Genomic DNA, 25283 nt, shown 5'->3' with positions numbered 1-25283 from the left:
TCAAGATCTAACTCCCCTCGTGATTTCTGGCATCTAGCCAAAAATATCTCCAATAACTTTGCTTCTTCTTCTTTCCCTCCTCTACTTCAACCAGATGGCACCACTGCTATCACATCTATTTCTAAAGCTGAACTCTTTGCTCAAACCTTTGCTAAAAACTCTACCTTGGACGATTCTGGGCTTGTTCCTCCCTCTCCTCCACCCTCTGACTACTTCATGCCTCGTATTAAAATTCTTCGTAATGATGTTTTCCATGCCCTCGCTGGCCTAAACCCTCAGAAGGCTTATGGACCTGATGGGGTCCCTCCTATTGTTCTCCGAAACTGTGCCTCCGTGCTTGCACCTTGCCTAGTCAAACTCTTTCAGCTCTGTCTGTCAACATCTACCTTTCCTTCTTGCTGGAAGTTTGCCTACATTCAACCTATTCCTAAAAAGGGTGACCGCTCTAATCCCTCAAACTACCGTCCTATTGCTTTAATTTCCTGCTTATCTAAAGTTTTTGAATCTATCCTCAACAGGAAGATTCTTAAACATCTATCACTTCACAACCTTCTATCTGATCGCCAGTATGGGTTCCGTCAAGGCCGCTCTACTGGTGATCTTCTGGCTTTCCTTACTGAGTCTTGGTCATCCTCTTTTAGAGACTTTAGTGAAACTTTTGCTGTTGCCTTGGACATATCAAAAGCCTTTGATAGAGTCTGGCACAAAGCTTTGATTTCCAAACTATCCTCCTACGGTTTCTATCCTTCTCTCTGTAACTTCATCTCAAGTTTCCTTTCTGACCGTTCTATTCCTGCTGTGGTAGACGGTCACTGTTCTTCTCCTAAATCTATTAACAGTGGTGTTCCTCAGGGTTCTGTCCTGTCACCCACTCTCTTCTTATTATTCATTAATGATCTTCTAAACCAAACTTCTTGTCCTATCCACTCCTATGCTGATGATACCACCCTGCACTTTTCCACGTCTTTTCATAGACGTCCTACCCTTCAGGAGGTAAACATATCACGCAGGGAAGCCACAGAATGCCTGACTTCTGATCTTTCTAAAATTTCTGATTGGGGCAGAGCAAACTTGGTATTGTTCAATGCCTCAAAAACTCAATTCCTCCATCTATCAACTCGACACAATCTTCCAGACAACTATCCCCTCTTCTTCAATGACACTCAACTATCCCCCTCTTCTACACTGAACATCCTTGGTCTGTCCTTTACTTATAATCTGAACTGGAAACTTCACATCTCATCTCTAGCTAAAACAGCTTCTATGAAGTTAGGTGTTCTGAGACGTCTCCGCCAGTTTTTCTCACCCCCCCAGCTGCTAACTCTGTACAAGGGCCTTATCCGTCCATGTATGGAGTATGCTTCACATGTCTGGGGGGGTTCCACTCATACTGCTGTTCTAGACAGGGTGGAATCAAAAGCTTTTCGTCTCATCAACTCCTCTCCTCTAACTGACTGTCTTCAGCCTCTCTCTCACCGCCGCAATGTTGCATCTCTAGCTGTCTTCTACCGCTATTTTCATGCTAACTGCTCTTCTGATCTTGCTAACTGCATGCTTCCCCTCCTTCCGCGGCCTCGCTGCACAAGACTTTCATCTTTCTCTCACTCCTATTCTGTCCACCTCTCTAACGCAAGAGTTAACCAGTATTCTCAATCATTCATCCCTTTCTCTGGTAAACTCTGGAATTCCTTGCCTGCTTCTGTATTTCCACCTTCCTATGACTTGAATTCCTTCAAGAGGGAGGTTTCAAGACACTTATCCACCAATTTTTGACCACTGCTTTGACCCTTTTAGGGACTGGCATTTCAGTGGGCATTTTTTTTTTATTAGATTTTTGTTGCCCTTGGCCAGTATCCTTCCTACATAAAAAAAAATATATATATATATATATATATATATATATATATATATATATATATATATATATATATATATATATATATATATATATATATATATATATATATATATATATATATATATATATATATATATATATATATATATATATATATATATATATATATATATATATATATATATATATATATATATATATATATATATATATATATATATATATATATATATATATATGTATATATACATGTATGGAGTATGCTTCACATGTCTGGGGGGGTTCCACTCATACTGCTGTTCTAGACAGGGTGGAATCAAAAGCTTTTCGTCTCATCAACTCCTCTCCTCTAACTGACTGTCTTCAGCCCCTCTCTCACCGCCGCAATGTTGCATATCTAGCTGTCTTCTACCGCTATTTTCATGCCAACTGCTCTTCTGATCTTGCTAACTGCATGCCTCCCCTCCTCCCGCGGCCTCGCTGCACAAGACTTTCTTCTTTCTCTCACTCCTATTCTGTCCACCTCTCTAACGCAAGAGTTAACCAGTATTCTCAATCATTCATCCCTTTCTCTGGTAAACTCTGGAACTCCTTGCCTGCTTCTGTATTTCCACCTTCCTATGACTTGAATTCCTTCAAGAGGGAGGTTTCAAGACACTTATCCACCAATTTTTGACCACTGCTTTGATCCTTTTAAGGGACTGGCATTTCAGTGGGCATTTTTTTTTTATTAGATTTTTGTTGCCCTTGGCCAGTATCCTTCCAACATAAAAAAAAAAAAAAAAATATATATATATATATATATATATATATATATATATATATATATATATATATATATATATATATATATATATATATATATATATATATATATATATATATATATATATATATATATATATATATATATATATATATATATATATATATATATATATATATATATATATATATATATATATATATATATATATATATATATATATATATATATATATATATATATATATATATATATATATATATATATATATATAGGGGTGCTGTGAACTTATCATTAAACCCAGCTGTGACCTCACTGAACGTTTCCCTTTGTGTCTCACAACACAAGGGGGCAGTCACAGCCTGCCCTCTAAAGACAACTCTCTTCCTCCTCACAAAACTACAAGCACCTAATAACACACACACCCTTCACCCAAAAAATTTTTAAATCATCATGGCGACTCCTACACCAGCCTCGGAGTTCCCATCTGGGGAGGGGACCATAAATGTCCCCAGGTCGGACTGCCTTTCCGTCGACGACCCTAAGTGTCTTGACACCCCCCTCAACTTTTTCTTCATTAACTTCTGCAACATTCGCGGTCTAAGATCTAATTTTCAATCTGTAGAACACCACCTCTCCTCTTCTAAAACTCATCTTCTTTTCCTCACTGAAACTCAGGTGTCTGAGGCAACTGACAGTAGCCCCTTTTCTGTTCCCTCCTACTTTCTCTATCCTCATTTTCGATCCAAAGCTGGATGCTGCGTTTATGTGCGCAATGACTTAACCTGCTCTCGTGCCCACGCTCTTGAATCTTCCAAGTTTTTCACCATCTGGCTACGACTACAGAGTCACTCTCATACTAAATTTATCTGTGCTGTATACCTCTCCTAACTCCTCTGACTATAAGAAATTCTTTGACTACTTAACTTCCAAAGTGGAGCACATTCTGACCCTCTTCCCTTTTGCAGAGATCTCCATTCTTGGAGACTTCAATGTTCACCACCAGCTTTGGCTTTCCTCTCCCTTCACTGACCATCCTGGTGAACTATCCTACAACTTTGCTATCCTCCATGACCTAGAGCAATTGGTGCAACACCCTACTCGTATTCCTGACCGTCTTGGAGATACGCCCAACATTCTTGACCTTTTCCTGACCTTTAATCCTTCTTCTTATGCTGTCACCCTTTCTTCTCCGTTGGGCTCCTCCGATCACAATTTTTATACCTTTATCTTGTCCTATCACTCCAATCCCTCCTCAGGATCCCCCTAAGCGAAGGTGCCTCTGGCGTTTTGCCTCTGCTAGTTGGGGGGACCTGAGGAGGTATTTTGCTGATTTTCCTTGGAATGACTACTGCTTCCGTGTCAAAGACCCGTCTATCACAGAGACACTATCACAGAGGTGATAGTGTCTGGCATGGAGGCGTATATTCCTCACTCTTTTTCTCGTCCTAAACCTTCTAAACTTTGGTTTAACACAGCTTGTTCTCGTGCTATATATGATAGAGAGGTGGCCCTCAAAAGGTACTTAAGCCTTCCATCACCAGAATCTCATGCACTTTATATTTCTGCCCGGAACCATGCCAAGTCTGTTCTCCAACTAGCCAAAAACTCCTTCATAAACAGAAAATGTCAAAACCTTTCAAGATCTAACTCCCCTCGTGATTTCTGGCATCTAGCCAAAAATATCTCCAATAACTTTGCTTCTTCTTTCCCTCCTCTACTTCAACCAAATGGCACCACTGCTATCACATCTATTTCTAAAGCTGAACTCTTTGCTCAAACCTTTGCTAAAAACTCTACCTTGGACGATTCTGGGCTTGTTCCTCCCTCTCCTCCACCCTCTGACTACTTCATGCCACCTATTAAAATTCCACCTATTAAAAAAAATTAAAATGATGTTTTCCATGCCCTCGCTGGCCTAAACCCTCGGAAGGCTTATGGACCTGATGGGGTCCCTCCTATTGTTCTCCGAAACTGTGCCTTCGTGCTTGCACCTTGCCTAGTCAAACTCTTTCAGCATTATCTGTCAACATCTACCTTTCCTTCTTGCTGGAAGTTTGCCTACATTCAACCTGTTCCTAAAAAGGGTGACCGCTCTAATCCCTCAAACTACCGTCCTATTGCTTTAATTTCCTGCCTATCTAAAGTTTTTGAATCTATCCTCAACAGGAAGATTCTTAAACATCTATCACTTCACAACCTTCTATCTGATCGCCAGTATGGGTTCCGTCAAGGCCGCTCTACTGGTGATCTTCTGGCTTTCCTTACTGAGTCTTGGTCATCCTCTTTTAGAGATTTTGGTGAAACTTTTGCTGTTGCCTTGGACATATCAAAAGCCTTTGATAGAGTCTGGCACAAAGCTTTGATTTCCAAACTACCCTCCTACGGTTTCTATCCTCTCTGTAACTTCATCTCAAGTTTCTTTTCTGACCGTTCTGACCTTTCTGACCTTTCTGAGCGTTGCTGTGGTAGACGGTCACTGTTCTTCTCCTAAATCTATTAACAGTGGTGTTCCTCAGGGTTCTGTCCTGTCACCCACTATCTTCTTATTATTCATTAATGATCTCCTTGTCCTATCCAGTCCTACGCTGATACCACCCTGCACTTTTCCACGTCTTTTCATAGACGTTCAACCCTTCAGGAGGTAAACATTTCACTCAGGGAAGCCACAGAACGCTTGACTTCTGATCTTTCTAAAATTTCTGATTGGGGGAGAGCAAACTTGGTATTGTTCAATGCCTCAAAAACTCCTTCATCTATGAACTCGACACAATCTTCCAGACAACTATCCCCTCTTCTTCAATGACACTCAACTGTCCCCCTCTTCTACACTGAACATCCTCGGTCTGTCCTTTACTTATAATCTGAACTGGAAACTTCACATCTCATCTCTAGCTAAAACAGCTTCTATGAAGTTAGGTGTTCTGAGACGTCTCCGCCAGTTTTTCTCACTCCCCCTCAGCTGCTAACTTTGTACAAGGGCCTTATCCGTCCATGTATGGTGTATGCTTCACATGTCTGGGAGGGTTCCACTCATACTGCTCTTCTAGACAGGGTGGAATCAAAAGCTTTTCGTCTCATCAACTCCTCTCCTCTAACTGACTGTCTTCAGCCTCTCTCTCACCGCCGCAATGTTGCATATCTAGCTGTCTACCGCTACTTTCATGCTAACTGCTCTTCTGATCTTGTTAACTGCATGCCTCCCCTCCTCCCGCGGCCTCGCTGCACAAGACTTTCTTCTTTCTCTCACTCCTATTCTGTCCACCTCTCTAACGCAAGAGTTAACCAGTATTCTCAATCATTCATCCCTTTCTCTGGTAAACTCTGGAACTCCCTGCCTACTTCTGTATTTCCACCTTCCTATGACTTTAATTCCTTCAAGAGGGAGGTTTCAAAACACTTATTTATCAATTTTTGACCACTGCTTTTACCCTTTTATGGGACTGGCATTTCAGTGGGCATATTTTTTTATTGGATTTTTATTGCCCTTGGCCAGTGTCCTTCCTACATAAAAAAAAAAAAAAATCTAGTTTGTTTTTTAGTTTTTTGGAAAATTCATGAAGAGTGTCACCACGCTTAAATTCTAGGGAAAGCAGACCCTTCCGTTCTCTATCCTTTAAAGCTAGCTTGTAGATAAAAATCTCCAAAAATTGTTAATGATCCTTGTCACTGAGGGTGTCTTGATTAATCCACCCATTGTCTGTTTAGATTCTTATAATATCTGCAGCTGCTTGACTAGCAATGACTTGAGCCTCGAGTCTTTCTTTCACGAAAGGGGATTGAGCCAGGTGCTCACAGACTGCATTTATAACCTGGACCACATGAGTTTTGGCACAATAGCCAAGAAATTCCCAGTAAGCGGTTTTTAAAAATGTCATAATCCTGGTTCTCTGTTGGCACTATGAATGTACTTGAGTCCATTAGATAACGGGCCAAAGAGACAGGTTGAAGTTTTGGTCTGACAGAAGAAATTTTATCACCCGGCTCGGTGATACAAGCGTGAGACATGACATCTTAGCACCTAAACAATGAAATTTCGGGCTGAATACCATGAATCTGATCCCGAAAATGGGACTACGTCAATGGTGGTAGAGAGTACTTTAAGAGGAACTCTCATTGTATCATGCGTGATCTGTGGTCCAGCGCCAGTACCATGGGAGGTAGTAGTGGCTGTGTTTGTTGCGGTAGACATGATGTTAGTAGGTGATTTAGACATGGTTTCTTTAGGAAGTCGGCAGTGCCGAGTACCACTCCTTGGTTCACGGTGGTCATCACTCTCGCTAGACTCATCCTCCACATCACCCGGTTCTATAAGCTCACTATCTTCTATCTCGGGGGAAGCAGCCTGATAAATACGCAACCGATCAGATTCCCCAGCTAATTGCTCTAATTCCCTCTTTTTAAAAATGGAGGTGCTATGCAACAAGTTAGAATTATGGTGCTGTATTAGTATAATTTTCTTCTAAGTCCAGAAAACTTCAACGAGTTTTTCAAAGAAAACTACATCACTAATAGAGTTAAAAGGAGTGATAAATTGAGCTATTATGAATGATTATTAAAAAAAGTTCATTACATGGAATTATATAATTATTATGTGAAGTGAAAAACGAGTTTTACTAAATGAAAACACAAGCTGTAATTTTTCAAAGACAGATATTTTACACAAAATATTTCTTCACTCATTAAAGTGTAAAATAACTAAATAATTCATCACTAAGACCACAAGGGTAAGAACAAGCGATGTTATTAAGTTAAGTGTCTATTGAAGTGTCAGCTATTACGTGTTATAAGCTCACCTACTGGAGCCGAGTTCCTCTATTAGTTTTCCGGTCTTTCTTTGTGTTCCTCTATGCCTTTTATGTCAGGGACGCTGAGTCTCCCCGGACAGCTTGATCGCCTGGGGAAGTACTGTCACATATCTAACAGTAGGCCACACGAAGAATCAATAATTGCTGAGATAATCATATAAAATAAATATTTATACTAGACTGGGTATGAACGACTTCAGTGTCGGGGAGAGGAGTGTGTGCGTGTGTTGATCATTATAATGACAAAAACAAACAGGGCTCCAACTTGACCCTTCAGACTCATACCGCCGTTTTCACCTCCTCTTACTTCTCCAATAAGATTTGTATCTGTCTCTCACCCATGACCTGTGATGACTGGTGTGAGGATTTACTCCTACAAGGAGTCGTATCTGTATCCCTTCTTATCCGTCGTCTTCTCTTACCTCTGCCTCCACTACCTCTCCACCTAATCTCACCTCTCCTCCTCTCTTTCCTACACAGATTACTCCTTCTGCACCTTCTCCTCCACACTATACAAATGTACACAGAGTCACCAAGCAGCGTATTCTATCAACTGAAGCCAGTTTCCTCTCCAGAAACCGTTTTCGTCGGACACGCAGAACATGATAAACTGGCTTAATTCCTGATTCAATATGACATAAATTTGAGCTTGTGTGTCTTACGCCCAAGAGACATTTCATTAATTTATTGTAATGACTGGTTAGTGACACAACAGTTGTTCGTCAGCCACAACTCAACTGTATTTCAGTTCAACTAACACAACAGTGTCAAACACACATCACTTATAACAGTAAGGCATATCTGGGTTCGAGGAACAGAATATAGAAAATCTGTTGACAACTGACTGACACTTCACCTTGTGTAGAGACATCACGTCTTTAATACGACGATGTCTGTAAACCAGGCCCCGTATTCTTCAAACCGTCATAGCAAAGTCCGTCGTTCATAGCTAAACAAAATGTCGCATTTCGGTCATGACTCTGTTATAAACAAATATTGTCGTTCATAAACTCCCATTACCTGTCACAAATTGCTACGGCAGGGTTCACCCTGTCTTACCGCCGCTTATGACAGTCAGAAGTCAGTCAATATGGCCGCACCACAACAACAAGATCCCCAGCCGAGGAATATTTTCCGAAGAAGGGACGGTCTTCACGAACTCAATGATGGGAAGCTGATCTAGACATATCGTCTGGACAGAGACGGTATCTTGTTTGTTACTGATCTTGTGAGAGATGCCTTATCAAGTAACACTAAGAGGGGAAACCCAGTCACCCCCCCCGATGAAGGTTATCGTAACACTTCGTTATCTTGCTACCGGCAAAATACAAATGTGCAGCAGTGATGACCTCGGCCCTTCTCAACTTGCCATCAGCAAAGCCATTACCCAGACCATTGAGGCCCTTGCACACATCAGCATCATAAAACAGTTCATTATATTTTCCACCATCCAAGACGTTACTGCGGCGAAGAAGGCAGACTTCATCAACATTGCTGATTTCCTAGGAGGCTATTGGTGTCATTGATGGGATACACTTAAGGATGATAGCACCAAGGGAGCAGGAGGATGTGTGTGTAAACTGCAAGGGATACCACAGTTAATGTACTGGTGGTATTTGATGCCAACTATCGGATATTAGATACCGTTGCCAAGTGACCAGGCTTGGTACAAGATGCCCGTATTTTGAGTGACAGTGGAGTGGCAGCATTATTTGAGAGGACATGTGCCACCAAAGAGTCACTTGCTGGGAGATAGTGGATATCCCAGCAAGCCATGGCTCCTGACACCACCTCTGCTTGGACCTCAAACAAAGTATATTAGGTAAGTGGATGCTTTTATTTTGTATTTTGTGATACTGACAAATTAAGGTTTTGTAATTAGCAAACTGAACTAACCACATTATCAATTATATACAGAATGAGGGGGCCCACAGGGCCTGTGGGACTCGCCCCAGCATGTTATGATAATTATGTACAAAATTATATATATATATATATATATATATATATATATATATATATATATATATATATATATATATATATATATATATATATATATATATATATATATATATTTAGGTTAGATTAAGTTTAATCAAGTCGAAGAAACAACAATATGTTAAGCTAAGGGTAATAAAATACATAAAAATAATAAAGAGACCAGATACAGCATTAATAAACTAGTCAACCTTATCCAAATTAATTGATTAATTTTCCTTTGTCGTCCATAGTAATGATTTCCCTTACAATAGTAAATTCGACATCAATTTATTTTTGACCCACAGGGCTTGTGGAATTACCCCAAGCAGGTTAGGTTATTTAATGCTAACCCCATATATTTAATATGGTGTTAAGTTACTTTGACTTTCATAAAATAATAGTAATGCAGGTTCAGTTCCTACTACTAAATAATGATGTAACAAAAAAAAAAATACAAATATTCAAATTCAACCACACCAAGCTTTAGTGGTAATTGTCCTAGTGTTGTCCCTAGGTTGATGATACATACATAGTGGTTGATAGGTTCCATTATCATTGGTATTTTATTTAAGAATCACAAACAGACGCGGAGTGTTATGGAATGGGGAATAGAACAGCTCAAACGCCACTTACATGTCCTAAACAGCGAAGTCCAACTCAATCCTATTAAGGTTTGCATTATGATACATGTATGTGGCATGCTTCACAACACGCAAGGACAGGAATATTCCCATTCCTTTTGATGGGGATCAACCTGCAGATGCTGAAAGTGAGTTGGCCATAGCTCGAAGAGGTACAAGTAGTGCCTCCACTTTCAGTTGGTCACCAGAATCAAGGTCGCCTGTATCGAGATGACTTTTGCAACTTACACTTCAAGTAAGTTGGATGATTTGCACAGATACAAATCTATAACTGAATCTGGGATACATGCATTTCTCAAGAACTTGCAGTACTCTATCAGTATTATTGTGAAACTAATTATTAATATTTTTTTTTTTTCTTTCCAGCAATGGCGTCTGAAGCCTGTTCCTATGCACAGCTGGTCAAGCACAGGCCAAGGTACTGTTCCACTTTCATTTATAAAGTAGTCATTCGACCAACTTCTCATACCTTCCCACTCTTCCCTCTAGTTCCCTTCATTTTCAGAAAATCTTCCTATTGCAGTAAAAGTACTCTCATTTTCTTACCAAGCTTTTTCATTCACAGCCTTTTTATTCTTTAATACCATCTTGTCATAATTTTCTTGAATTTTTTTTTTTTTATATACTTCCATATTAATGTCATTTTCTTGCGCTGGATCATTCCCCAATAATCTTTCTCTGAAGAGCATACTTACTGCTTACTTTCTCCTTATGTCTCACTTCCACATAACATCGCATGGTCCCCAATCATACCCAACTGTATAATACCTGAACTATACTTTACAAATGCTATTCTGAAGTCACACGATCGTATTTGACCATTCTGGCACATTTACATATGAGAACAACTATCCTTTTGGATTTAATTAAACACATGCATAATTAAGATACAAGTAAGATTTCTCAATCAAGGAACTCTGTGCATCCTATTTTACCTTTATTGCATTACTTGTTCTTCTGTGCATTTTCAATTTATATCTTAAATAGTATTTGTTGTAAGCGAGAGGCTTCTCCGACTTTTTTGGCAGCTGCTTCCTCTGCCTGCTTAGCTCCTCCCACGGCCCGGGCACAGGAGATCACCTCCTCCGCAACTGATTTCAAGGATCGTGAAGCCGCCTCCTTTGCCTGCACGGCTCCTGCAACTGCTCTAGCAGCTGCAGCTACCTCTTCGGCAACTGCCACTATCACTTGAGCAGCTGCTGACTCGTTCGTAGGGGCACAGGATTGCACCGTTCCCTGCGCAGCTTCTGCAGCCTCCTCAGTTCCTAGTTTGTGTAGCTGCATGGTGGGCAGGGTGGGCTAAGGCACTTGGTTCTGCTCCTCAAGAATTATTATTCTTTGTGCTTCAGCCCATCCCTTACCATCAGAGATGGTAAGGGATGGCCCTTGCTCCTCGCTGCAAGTAATGAATGAGGTAATGAATAAATGTGTGTACAAAAGGCCAAATGCACATCTGACAGATGGTTTCTTTCTCCTTCCATAGACTAGAGAGTAAATATGGCACACAGTGTTATGGAAATCGAAGGCATACATCATGCTAAATTAACAATTAAAAAGGCCTACAAGAGTTGCATCCCTTTCAGTAGATGGATATTACTTGACCAGTACTATGAACTAAGGTACAACTGCATTACTTGCCATAAGTTGATTTTGCTCTGATGTATTCAAGTATAGTTAACTGCAAACAATCTATCCATCAATAAAGTAATATCCTTCATATGTTCTTTCCAAGTGATGCATTATATTTCAATTTTTTTAAACATAATAGTTTATGCAAATGACATCTTTTATTTATCCTACTAAATAAAACTGCACATGTTTATGACAAGAAACGGCGAACATACAACTAAAGAGAGTACTTCATTGATTTAACAAATATTTACCCTCTGCAGACTGATGTCGTTAATCTCCTCAAACCCCATTATTGTCTTGTTATCAGTCCCCAGAACTTCTTCCACAATTTCATCAGTTGGGTCAAGGGTACAGGGCCACCGCCTAGAAAAAATAAAAACACAATCATATTGTTTTTCACTTTTTTTTTCACATGCAGCAAGACACTACATTAGTGTCTTACCAGAATATATTGCAAAAGAGAGTTCTGAAAATAGACACTTTACTGTAATAAATCTTGAAACACAAGTGCTGCACTCTCACCATTATATTTAAGGTTGAATTGGTTTGAAACCTGGGAGCATGTCTTCCTCCTTTAAACTTTAACTTTACAAACATCTCTCATTCACTTCTAGAACCTCTAAACATATCAACCTTTTCATAACTGAAAAAAATGAATATGTATATATATATATATATATATATATATATATATATATATATATATATATATATATATATATATATATATATATATATATATATATATATATATATATATATATATATATATATATATATATATATATATATATATATATATATATATATAACTGCAAATTTCTCTGGTTACTGTAGTTTGGTTAAGTTTGTTTATTTGCTTTAATTTAGGTTAGGTTAGGTAAGAATTATTTAGGTTTTTTTTTTTTTTTTATATATATATAGGAGGGACACTGGCCAAGGGCAACAAAAAATCTAATAAAAAAAATGCCCACTGAAACGCCAGTCCCATAAAAGTGTCCAAAGTGGTAGTCAAAAATTGAAGGATAAGTATCTTGAAACCTCCCTTTTGAAGGAATTCAAGTCATAGGAAGGTGGAAAAACAGAAGCAGTTCCAGAGTTTACCAGAGAAAGGGATGAATGATTGAGAATACAAGTTAACTCTTGCATTAGAGAGGTGGACAGAATAGGGGTCAGAGAAAGAAGAAAGTCTTGTGCAGCAAGGCCGCGGGAGGCATGCAGTTAGCAGGATCAGAAGAGCAGTTAGCTTGAAAATAGCGGTAGAAGAAAGCTAGAGATGAAACATTGCGGCGATCAGAGACAGGCTGAAGACAGTCAGTTAGAGGAGAGTAGTTGAAAAGACGAAAAGCTTTTGATTCCACCCTGTCTAGAAGAGCGGTATGAGTGGAACACCCCCCAGACATGTGAGGCATACTCCATACATGGACGGATAAGGTCCTTGTACAGAGTTAGCAGCTGGGGGGGGGGGGGAAACTGGCGGAGACGCCTCAGAACACCTAACGTCATAGAAGCTGTTTTAGCTAGAGATGAGATGTGAAGTTTCCAGTTCAGATTATAAGTAAAGGACAGACCGAGGATGTTCAGTGTGGAAAGGGGGGCAGCTGAGTGTCATTGAAGAAGAGGGGATAGTTATCTGGAAGGTTGTGTCGAGTTGATAGATGGAGGAATTGAGTTTTTGAGGCATTAAACAATACCAAGTTTGCTCTGCCCCAATCAGAACTTTTAGAAAGATCAGAAGTCAAGCGTTCTGTGATTTCCCTGCGTGAAATATTTACTTCCTGAAGGACTGGACGTCTATATATATATCTAAAGACGTGGAAAAGTGCAGGCTGGTATCATCAGCGTAGGAGTGGATAGGACAAGAAGTTTGGTTTAGAAGATCATTAATGAATAATAAGAAGAGAGTGGGTGACAGGACATAACCCTGAGGAACACCACTGTTAATAGATTTAGAAGAACAGTGACCTTCTACCACAGCAGCAATAGAACGGTCAGAAAGGAAACTTGAGATGAAGTTACAGAGAGAAGGATAGAAGCTGTAGGTGGGTAGTTTAGAAAGCAAAGTTTTGTGCCAGACTCTATCAGAAGCTTTTGATATGTCCAAGACAACAGCAAAAGTTTCACCAAAATCTCTAAAAGAAGATGACCAAAACTCAATAAGGAAAGCCAGAAGAAGAACCAAACTGGTGATCGGATAGAAGGTTGTGAAGTGATAGATGTTGAAGAATTTTCCTGTTGAGGATATGTTCAAAAACTTTAGATAGGTAGTAAATTAAAATAATAGGACGGTAGTTTGAGGGATTAGAGCGGTCATTCTCTCTAGGAACAGGCTGAATGTAGGCAAACTTCCAGCAAGAAGGAAAGGTAGATGTTGACAGACAGAGGTGAAAGAGTTTGATAATAATAATAATAATAATAATATTTATTTATTGGTCACGTAACATACATGAAATTTGTCTTGTGTGTTTTCATAAAAGATTGAATCATTCATACAAGGTCTAAAACTAACAGGTCTTATTAATCTAAAATATTCATACTCACACGATTAAAACATAAAAAGATAACTGGTACATATAAAGATAACTGGTAACTGGTAACTGGTTCCCAAGCCTTAGTATAGTTAGCTATGATATGTTTAGAGGGCCACTATTTAAAATTCTGATACTTGCCGGCACAAAGGACTTACACAATCTGGCTGTTCTACATTTTGATGATCTCAGCCTTTTCCCTGAGGGTAACTTTTGGTAATGGCCGTTCAGTGGATGTGTTACGTCATTGATAATTACTTCGCATCTTTGTAGAGAGAACTTTCTGTATATATCCATCAATGAATTGATATTTTTTACGCCTAATTTTGCACAGTTTTTGATGAATCGGGTTAGTTTATTTTTAGAATCAGAGCTACAATTACCATACCAACATGTGATGGAAAATGAAATGACTGACTGCACTACTGCTGTATAGAATAACTCCATAATTTTAGTGTCAATCTTAATTTTCTTAAGTTTCCTCATGAAATGCATTCTAGAATTAACTTTTTTATATATTGCCTCGACATTACTATTAAAATTGAACCCATTATCTATTACTGTGCCGAGGTATTTGTATTCCTTAACTGTGTCAACGAGTTCTCCGTTTATGTACAGCGGCTGTTGGGCAACTGGCAAAGTGCTGAAATCTACTACCATTTCCTTTGTTTTCTTAACATTAAGTTCAAGGTAGTTTTCCTTACACCACTTATGAAAACGTTCCACTTCCCTCCGATACATATTGTCATCGTTGATACAAAGGCTGACAAGAGCAGTGTCGTCTGCATATTTAAAAAGCTGGCAATCATTGGTCTGACATCGACAATCACTAGTGTACAGAGTAAACAAGATGGGAGACAACACACATCCCTGTGGAGCACCCGTGTTTGTAACAATTTTTCCTGACTTTGTATTGTGAAATTTAACATACTGATGTCTGCCTGTGAGAAAATCATTGATCCATAGGATTAGCTTGGCATTTACATTCATAGTATTTAATTTTTGCATCAATATAATGTGGTTGAATGGTGTTGAAGGCACTGGAAAAATCTACAAAGAGAATTTTGACAAAGCGCTTATAGTTCGAGGTATTTGGTTTATCAATATGGCGAAGCACAAAATCTATAAAAGACAAAGTGGCATCATCTACACTACGATTATTTGTGTAAGCAAATTGAAAAGGGTCCATGAATTGCTTGACCTGTTCACAAAGTATTGTCTTCACTATTCTCTCCAACCATTTCATCATAATGGAAGTCAGAGCTACAGGGCGATAATCATTTTTACAAGTTGGTGGAGATTTCTTGGGTACTGGTATAATTTCAGAGGTCTTCCATAGAGTTGGTATGCAGGCATTATCTAGTGACTGCTGAAATATTTTACACAGGGCAGGTGCTAGGGGATCCTTACACAACTTGAGTACATTACCATTGATTTTGTCAGGCCCAGCAGCCTTACCAGTTCTAATAGAATGTAAAGCCTTATGCACATCATGGACCGAGATGACAATGCGTGAGTCATTCATGGCACGGTTAAAGTCCCTTAAATGAGAACGTTCAGCAGAGAAGTCTTGATTATCAAACCTAGCATAAAACTCATTAAGGTCATTACAGAAATCTGTCACATTTTTCACTACACAGTGAACCGATTTATCCATACCGGTCAATTTCTTAATACCATGCCAAGCTGATTTTGTATCACTTTTAAACAACTTTTTCACCTTGTCTTTGTATCTATTTTTACATATATTAATTGTTTGATCGATTTCTTTTTGGACGCTTTTCAGTTCTGATACATTGTGATCAGTACAAATACGTCTTTTCTTATTCAATAAGGTCTTTAATTCTTTCGTCTTCCACGGTGTGTTATTTGGGAAGCACTTAACGGTTTTCTTTGGTACAATAATATCAATACAAAAATTCAGGTACGAGTTTAGCACATCAGCATTATTATCAATAGAGGCATTTTCATCAAATAAAACATCAAAATCTGTACATTCCACACAACCCACAAGGGTATCAGTCACATCACTGTTCCAGGTTTGTATTAGTTTTTCTGTTGGTTTGCTTTGTTTCAGTTTTTGTTTATAAACGGGAGTGAGAAGACACATGTCGTGATCGGAAATACCTAATGGTTTCAGTTTTCTAGCTAAATAACTATTTCTGATATTACAGAAAAATAAGTCTAGCATTCTATTATTTCTTGTAGAGAAAGTAATAAATTGTTGATAATTAGGAACACATTTCTTATATTGACAGTCATTAAAATCGCCTGTAATGATTTTCACAGCATCTGGATTATCATTTTCCATGTTACAAACAGCATTAATTAAACAGTTTTCAGCAGCCTTCACATTAGCACTTGGTGGAATATATACAGTTGTGACAAATATCTTCGTAAATTCGCGAGGTAGGTAAAAGGGTCTGAGCGAAAGAGTCAAGTATTCGACATTTTCATAACAATGCTGATCATAGACCGTGACATCTGTACACCACCTGCTGTTCACATACACACAAACTCCGCCGCCAGCTGTCTTCCCAGAGTCTTTCGTCCTATCACCACGATTCAAGGTAAAACCATCTATAATAAATGCAGAGTCCGGGTCTTTATCTTGTTGTAGCCATGTCTCGGTTAAACATATCAATGATGAATCACGGTATTCGTAGCTCCATCTGCAAAGTGCACAGAGTTCGTCTATTTTGTTTCTAAGGCTTCGTACGTTACCACAAACTATAGTCGGTACAGGAACTCGGGCACCTCGCCTTCTGCACCTCATACGCACTCCTCCTCGCCTGCCACGCTTCCTGTTACGTCTCTTGATATCATCTGGTATATCAAAGGGTAAAGTACACCAGCCCATGTCACTAGAAAGCTGTAGAAGTTCGTCTCTATGGTAGTGAAGCCTGTTGGTAGCACTGCATTGCTTGTTTACATCTGGGGAACGGCTGTGGCCGGGGCCAGGAACACCCTCCACCTCAGGAAACACACAAAACAATACCAGGGCGGCCCACACCAAGACCATGCACTGCTTCTCCATCCTGCTGAGTTGTTCACAGATGATTGTAGTATACTCAGGGTGACCTCCAAGGCTTGGGAACAGCAAATTAGGGAGAAAAATACGGCAGACGAAAACACACTGGTCGCCGCAGTGCAGCGCCCAACTAATTAGGCAAGGTGCAAGCACAGAGCCACAGGTTCGGAGAACAATAGGAGGGACCCCATCAGGTCCATAAGCCTTCCGAGGGTTTAAGCCAGCAAGGGCATGGAAAACATCATTGCAAAGAATTTTAATAGGTGGAGGAGAGGAAGGAACAAGCCCAGAATCGTCCAAGGTAGAGTTTTTAGCAAAGGTTTAGTTTGGTTAGGTAGGGTTTGTTTGTGTTGGGATAGTAACTAGAAATTTACCAGATTAATTTAGTTTTGTTAGGTTACGTTGGTATGGTTAGGTTTGGTTAAATTAGTTTCGTTTGGTTAGGTTATAGAAGGTGGTGGGTGAACCTGATGAAAGAGTCCATATGTACCAAAATTGTTACTTGGAAAATTACTTACCAATTTCATTGCGTTGCTCCCGGAAGTTTTGTATCTTTGTCCTTGATTTAGAGCAGATGGTGAACCAACGGTGATTTGATCCCATCCATTATGCTTCTTTTGTTTGGAAACCACAACATTCAAAGCTCTTCTGTAGTATGTGGACCTCACCCCTATAAAGTGTGACTACACGGAGAGATTCAATTTCTCCACAGTTAGCTTTTCTAGATTTCTTTGTATTCTTTTGTATTTTCTAGATTTCTTTTATGGGTTCCATGTATTCTCGGTCTTGATGTTGTGAGGCTGATGATCCTTCCTCTACACCACTGCAGTGGCTTGTAGGTGGCAGGCACCACATTTTTTTACACACTTCAACGGGAACATGTTTCAGTGCATTTTCTCAAAACTATTTTTCATTTTACTATGTCTCACTTCCCTAAAAGTCATAATATGAATCAGAAACAATCTATATCAAAGAACATAATACAAAGAACATATTTCATTTCAAAAATTTAATGTTGACAATTTGTGAGCGTGCGTTCTAGTGGCAGACGGTGACAGATATGTCTGACGACTTCTGACTATCACAGGACTGACTGTCATATATTTTGTTTTCTATGACAGTCAGAAGTCGTCGGTCATAAGTACTATGTAGAATATAGGCCCAGGCTCCTAAATACTTATATCTGTCACAATACTTAATGACATGCCTTTCGATCTTTAGTGAAACTTTATCTAATTCGGTATTATTTATGACAAGAAATTTAATTTTGTCCTCGTTAATTAATCACCATTCCATAACCGTTACAATAATCGACGACAACTTTGAAATTCCTGATACACATATCCCGAGATGTGAGAATTACCGTATCTTACATCAATAGGAGCGCGTGCAGTGCGCCCCAAGAAGCCGTTATCTTTTTTATCCTTCAACGTGCGAATCATCTGGTTTATATAAATCACAAAATGGAACTAGATGGTGCGCCTTGCCTTTTACCACTGACACGGGTAAGGAAAGCTATAAAGAAGTGAATATATATATATATATATATATATATATATATATATATATATATATATATATATATATATATATATATATATATATATATATATATATATATATATATATATATATATATATATATATATATATATATATTACGTTTGCACCGATACATAACATAAATTGTTTTTAACATCCAACTTCCACATCCTATTGACTTAGGCATTTTATGAGCTTAAATCTCGGTACTTTATAGTATGCTTTACGATAGTCTATAAACAATATATATATATATATATATATATATATATATATATATATATATATATATATATATATATATATATATATATATATATATATATATATATATAACTTGAATTTCGTGTACTTTACATAATCATACAATAATCTCAGTGTAAATATTTGCTCTAAGCATCCTCTTCCCTCCATAGCTCCTGCTTGATAATTGCCCACATCCATCCATATTTTAAACCTGTTCATAAAAATCGTGTCATACAGTTAGGTATGGTATCCATGATACTGATACTTCTATAGTTATCACAGAGCATACGATTACCAGATTTAAATAATACATTACCAGGCTAGTGGGAAGCAAAAACTGTCAAAAACTATATTAAACAAAGAAAGAAAAAACATCAACCACTTCATAGATAAGTTCGGTAATAAGGGAGGACTTATTCCAACAAAGCTTTCCTTTACGTCCATTCCTCTCAGCTGTTTCCACCTCTCTAAACGTGAATGGTCATCCAAAACGGAAATACTTAGTCCCTGCTCAAAGTTAATTTTCCCCATCTTCCTCCGTCACTGGATTCAATAAATTATCAAAATGAGTCCTAAATTGCCTATCGGTAGGCTGGATAGTGCCCTAATCAGGGCTTCTTTCCCCCTTCCAGTTAATTGCTTTCTAAATTTTTCCAATGTCATTTTTTCTTCATTATTCTTTTCTTTCTTAGCTGTACACTTCCCTCACGTATGAAATTGGTCTTTTTACATTCTTCTGCTATTCTATTCACTTCTTTATAGCTTTCCTTACCCGTGTCCTCTACACTTTCTTCATTCACCACGCGCAGGGTTGGCGGCTCGCATTGTTCCATTCTCGCCACAGACGCTTCCAAATCCACTTTGTCATGGTGCCTTCCTCTCGAGACACTCATGGTGCGGGGGCTATGCGTGAACATCTGACCCGAGTTACTCGAACTGGCGCGCTCCTCTAGTTGTGCTGGCGACACTTATTTGAAAACGTCAGTGTTGTCAGAGCGAGTGGCGCATGATCCGAACACGTCACATCTTGGCGTATACATAAGTCTTTCAGGACATTCAAATTGTTATATTTAACTAGACAGAAGTCGATTTCCTATATCCAGTGGCTACCGCGCCTAAATGATAAATTCCATCCGAGTTGCTTTCCGTCACATTTAAATGGTTAGCAGCCGCCATCCATTTCTCATCACACACGTTGACTATTGGTCGAACCATATACCTAACTATAAAGTCTTTCACACCATCATATTCACATCCCTTTCCATTTATATTTTTGTTCAGTAGGCAACCCACGCGTGCGCGTGGAGTCACGAGTTATCCCTGCTATCAGCCTTCTCTTTCATGGCGTAGGATGAGTACGGGCACACAAAGGACAAACAAACAAAAGATACGCAACTGTTTCCTCCACGTTGCTACGAAGTTTACAGCAATCCTGGCGAGATCGCCAATTCTGTTACGACCCAGGAATCACAGCTGCCACTACACTCCGGTAAGGTCTCCCTAAATTAGTTCCTTCTAGCCTAATGTGGGCATAAACACGCACTGGGCATAAAGGCACTTAAAATTACTGGTAGCCCACAGCTACCAAAACTGAGATCGCCACTCAGTTTAATGCACCGACTGAGAAGGGAGTATAATAAAAGCCAGATAAACCCGACTTTGCTGAGAAAGAATCACAAACCACGTGCTAGGGGACACAGCTAGGACAAACGACACACAAGTATGAGGCTTATAATATTCTGTGAGCTACCTACCACAGAAAATTAAACGTATATCCCGCCTGCGAGTAGTCTATAAGTAGTCCCCCTGGAGGACTACGGACAGCTACATACGCGCAGAATTATAAAGTCCTCCAACTTCAGAGTTCCCAGCAGTGAGCTCTGAACGACATTCACAATTAACGGCACAAAAAACACTAATGACAAAAGTACACGACAACAGGCACGGCCCGAGATGGTCAGAGAATCACTCCAAGACTCCCAACAAGACAAGAAACAATCAGGACGCCGTGACTGAGGTGGTAAAACAACTTACTCATAGTCCACCACAATGTATCAGGCACAGCACTCAGCCAAGCTCTTGACAGAGGCTTATCCTACCCAGCACAACAGGGGCCTAATGCTGCCAATACTTCAAAAGAAAATACTAAGAGTAGCCCTCTAATACATATCCCACGATCCCTCCGTGCCAGCGCTACGTCACTTCAGCAAGATAACTACATCTTTCCCTTATGAACAACAAAGCCAGACTGAAATGGGGGAGTGTGGGTTGGGCAATGAGACACGCTTGTCCGTTTTCTACTGCGAGGCCGGCAAGTCATATGACAAAGAAAAAGGGGATATATATATATATATATATATATATATATATATATATATATATATATATATATATATATATATATATATATATATATATATATATATATATATATATATATATATATATATATATATATATATATATATATATATATATATATATATATATATATATATATATATATATATATATATATATATATATATATATATATATATATATATATATATATATATATATATATATATATATATATATTATTTCTTTGTTTACTGCTCTATTACATAATGAAAGAAGAAAAAACCCTTGGTCAACCAGGCCGCGGTCTAGGTTCCTCTTGGTTGCCTTATTCATATTACTTTACCTGACCAGTCTGCTCCACCTAATTCCTCATTGATTCTGAAGTTATACTAAGTTCTATTTCAGTAAAGTTGTGGACTTACTTGTGATACAATACTTACGTCTCCTAGTCCAGTGACCTCCTCACTGGCTTAAGTGTTGTTGGAAGATCTTTGCGTATAAGTGGATGAATACTTCATCTCGCAGCCTTCTTTAAAGGTAACTCTTGTTTATTGAAACAAAGATTCGGGATGCTCTCTTTACTATAACATTATATATATATATATATATATATATATATATATATATATATATATATATATATATATATATATATATATATATATATATATATATATATATATATCCGATAAAAAAAGCATGACCTGTGAAGCAATGCACAAGTAAAGGAATAATTCAGGTGCAATGTCTGCATTAGAACAGAACAGCGATTGGAGTGGAGTAGAGTTACTGGTCTATGTTGTACCCTATTAAACAATAAATACTTTCACATTGGTGAGTCGTAAAATCATTAACACATCAATCATATTAAAAAAAGTGTCTCTTATTTTACTGAACACTTGCAATGAACGTACATTAAATAAATAGTATTAGCACTTTTCTATAAATTTTAAATATCCTTAACAACGGATTCGGTTCTCGTTCTCTTCGTGCTGTCAAAGATGAATTTTTCCAAGAGTACTTGACTTTAGAGTGTTAGGACTTTTCGTAAAGCTTTTTTATTTGTGTTTCTCTCCTCTGAAAAATTAGAAATAATAATTCTTAGATACAACTTGACAATTATTTGTTTTTATCTTCAATTTGATAATTATTTACAACTAGGAATCGAATATAACATTATGTTTACCTGTTCCTTACGAAAATTTCAAAGGTAAAGACTGTCCATGCCATAAGCCATCCAAGCAGCAGAAGGTAAAAGGGGCCCTGGACGAAACAGTCAATGTGGAATGATGAACAATTAAAACTATGAAGTTATGTATGGGAATATTTAAGATATCATCATTCAGTATTACCTGTAACAGTAGTGGTAGTTGGTAGTAATGTTAGCAGTACTAGTATTAATGCAAAAAGAGTAGTAGTAGCAGTAGTAGTAGTAGTAGTAGTAATGTAAAGAAAAAAATAAATAAATGACGGAATAAAAGTCTGCACAAAAAAAAAAGTTCCACAACAAGATCACTTACTTGAACGTGGTATAGGCCAAGGTTCATGGTCTTCTTAAGATGGGGTTCACTCTCTATTTCCGTTATATTTTTCTTCAGATTGTTTCGCTGTTTTCTTTCTGCCTGCAGAAAAAAATAAGCTTATTATATCAAGGTGCCACTAATATATATATATATATATATATATATATATATATATATATATATATATATATATATATATATATATATATATATATATATATATATATATATATATATATATATATATATATATATATATATATATATATATATATATATATATATATATATATATATATATATATATATATATATATATATATATATATATATATATATATATATATATATATATATATATATATATATATATATATATATATATATATATATATATATATATATATATATATATTGGAGCGGGAAAGCATACAACAAGAAAGAGAAAGAAAACATCAAGATCTACTACAAGGTACACTCCTGAACAAGTTATAAGGAAGATGAAAGAATTATACGGCAAATCGTCAAGAAAAATGTCACACCAACAAACCCTGAGAAGAAGTTAACCCTTGCCATCTATTTCAAAAGCAAGAAAACCAGCCACCTCCTACTCCGAAACGGTCCACCACAACAAAAGGAGAAAATGCAGCAGTCTCATGTCGTATATAAGTTCACGTGCACCCAAGGGTTCACGTGCACCCAACTGTGCAGTCCTTCAGTCAACTTATATTGGCATGACGACAATGCGATTAAGCAGAAGACTCAGCTACCACCTAACATCAGGCCCGCTCAAGACCCACGTGACCCAAGTGCACAAAACCGCACTCACTAGAAAATACCTTGAAAAACAAACGGAGATCATCACCACATGCAAGGATAACAGACGCCTCCCCATCTTAGAAGCCCTACATATCAAGGACATACCAACATACATACATATCAATAACATACATATCAGACCCAAAGCTTAACATACAGACTTACAAGCGCTCCCGAGTATGAAGGGAAGCCTAAACCCAGCAGCTTTCAGCCAATCAGAAGCCGAGCTGCCCGCGTCCAGACCCAAGGAGTATAAAAGAGTATGAAAGGAGCCCGCGCCACTGGCTTTTCAATTTCCTTTCTTTTACTTCTTCTGCGCAAACTCTTCAATATTCTCAATCTTTCTACAAGTAAAAGTAAGTAAAGGCCTGTCATTCTCAACACAACCTCCGAGAAGACAACAACCTCCTCTGCCATTGGAGGGTCAAGGACCCGAAATCGCGATCTGACGAAGATGATATCCTACGGGAAAATCATCAGTATTCTTAGCAAAGAGAACAAGACACTCCTTCGAGAAAAATAAAACATCATGAAGAAAATCATAAACGCTGAACTCAGTATCACTTTCAACGAAATATGTACAAGAGAAAAGCTTTTGCCCATTTATACACTCAATATATATATATATATATATATATATATATATATATATATATATATATATATATATATATATATATATATATATATATATATATATATATATATATATATATATATATATATATATATATATATATATATATATATATAGCCTGGAAGTAAATTTTCTTTCTTACAGACGATGTTGAAGGTATAGGCAACTTCAGCATTGTTGAGTTTTTGCTGTGTTTTCTCTATATGTCTAATCAATTCTCTTTCTTGGTCAGTAAGAGCCCTGAGGAGCTGTCCAAAAATTGAATAATTTGTCGCAACGTTTCGTTCCTCTTCAGGGAACATCTTCAGGCAGAATGGTGTGATGATGAAGATGATGAAGAAGATAGACAATTGGGATGAAAGAAGATAAAGTGGGGAAGTATAGGTTGGATGAAATATGAAGTATAGTGGAAGGATTAAAAGTTAGTGGGCAAACCCCCTTGCCCTTTTAGTTGGTTAAATTTAGTTTAGTTGTTCGAATTTACAATGGTCTGTCAAGGCTAAAATTGCATTATATATATATATATATATATATATATATATATATATATATATATATATATATATATATATATATATATATATATATATATATATATATATATAAACATACATACATACAATGCTACATTGTTTTTTGTCTGATAAAGCTTTTGAGATTGTTTCTACTATTGTTGCTATTGTCGTGTCTGTGGATCTTGTTGTTCTAAATCCATGCTGGGAGTTTGGTAAGATTTCATTAGATTCAAGGAATGTTATTGTTCGTTCACTGATTATTTTCTCGAAAAAATTTCCAGGTACTTCTAGAAGTAATATTGGTCGGTAGTTAATTGCGTCAGCGGTTGGTTTGTTCGGTTTGGGGATGAGTATGATTTTAGCGTGCTTGAATGGTTGTGGAAAATAGCCCATGGAGAGTGATATTTAGTA

At 37.7% G+C, this 25283-nt stretch overlaps 1 protein-coding gene and 1 long non-coding RNA gene across 3 annotated transcripts in view; one reads left to right on the top strand and one right to left on the bottom strand.

Annotated features, from left to right (window-relative positions):
• Positions 1-2918: 2918 nt before the first annotated feature.
• Positions 2919-11782, top strand: LOC135112822 (uncharacterized). Of its 2 annotated transcripts, XR_010274572.1 has the most exons (4): positions 2919-9254; positions 10000-10291; positions 10423-10474; positions 11085-11782. It is a non-coding gene; the product is annotated as an uncharacterized LOC135112822 (long non-coding RNA). The 2 variants fall into 2 exon arrangements; XR_010274571.1 differs by lacking the exon at positions 2919-9254 and having other exon boundaries at positions 9508-10291.
• An 8706-nt stretch (positions 11783-20488) lies between these two features.
• Positions 20489-25283, bottom strand: part of LOC135112900 (ionotropic receptor 21a-like) — a 78203-nt gene continuing 73408 nt past the window's right edge. Inside the window, exons 6-9 of the mRNA XM_064027849.1 lie at positions 22899-23000; positions 21070-21130; positions 20790-20859; positions 20489-20555 (exon numbers count right to left, since the gene is read on the bottom strand). Coding sequence (XP_063883919.1) covers positions 20489-20555; positions 20790-20859; positions 21070-21130; positions 22899-23000 — 300 coding nt within the window. The remainder of the gene's footprint in view (positions 20556-20789; positions 20860-21069; positions 21131-22898; positions 23001-25283) is intronic.

Source organism: Scylla paramamosain, chromosome 24, assembly GCF_035594125.1.
Source record: "Scylla paramamosain isolate STU-SP2022 chromosome 24, ASM3559412v1, whole genome shotgun sequence".
NCBI classification, from domain to species: Eukaryota; Metazoa; Arthropoda; class Malacostraca; order Decapoda; family Portunidae; genus Scylla; species Scylla paramamosain.
The sequence above is the reverse complement of the archived record's forward strand: the minus strand, read 5'-3'. Positions and strand labels throughout refer to the sequence as shown.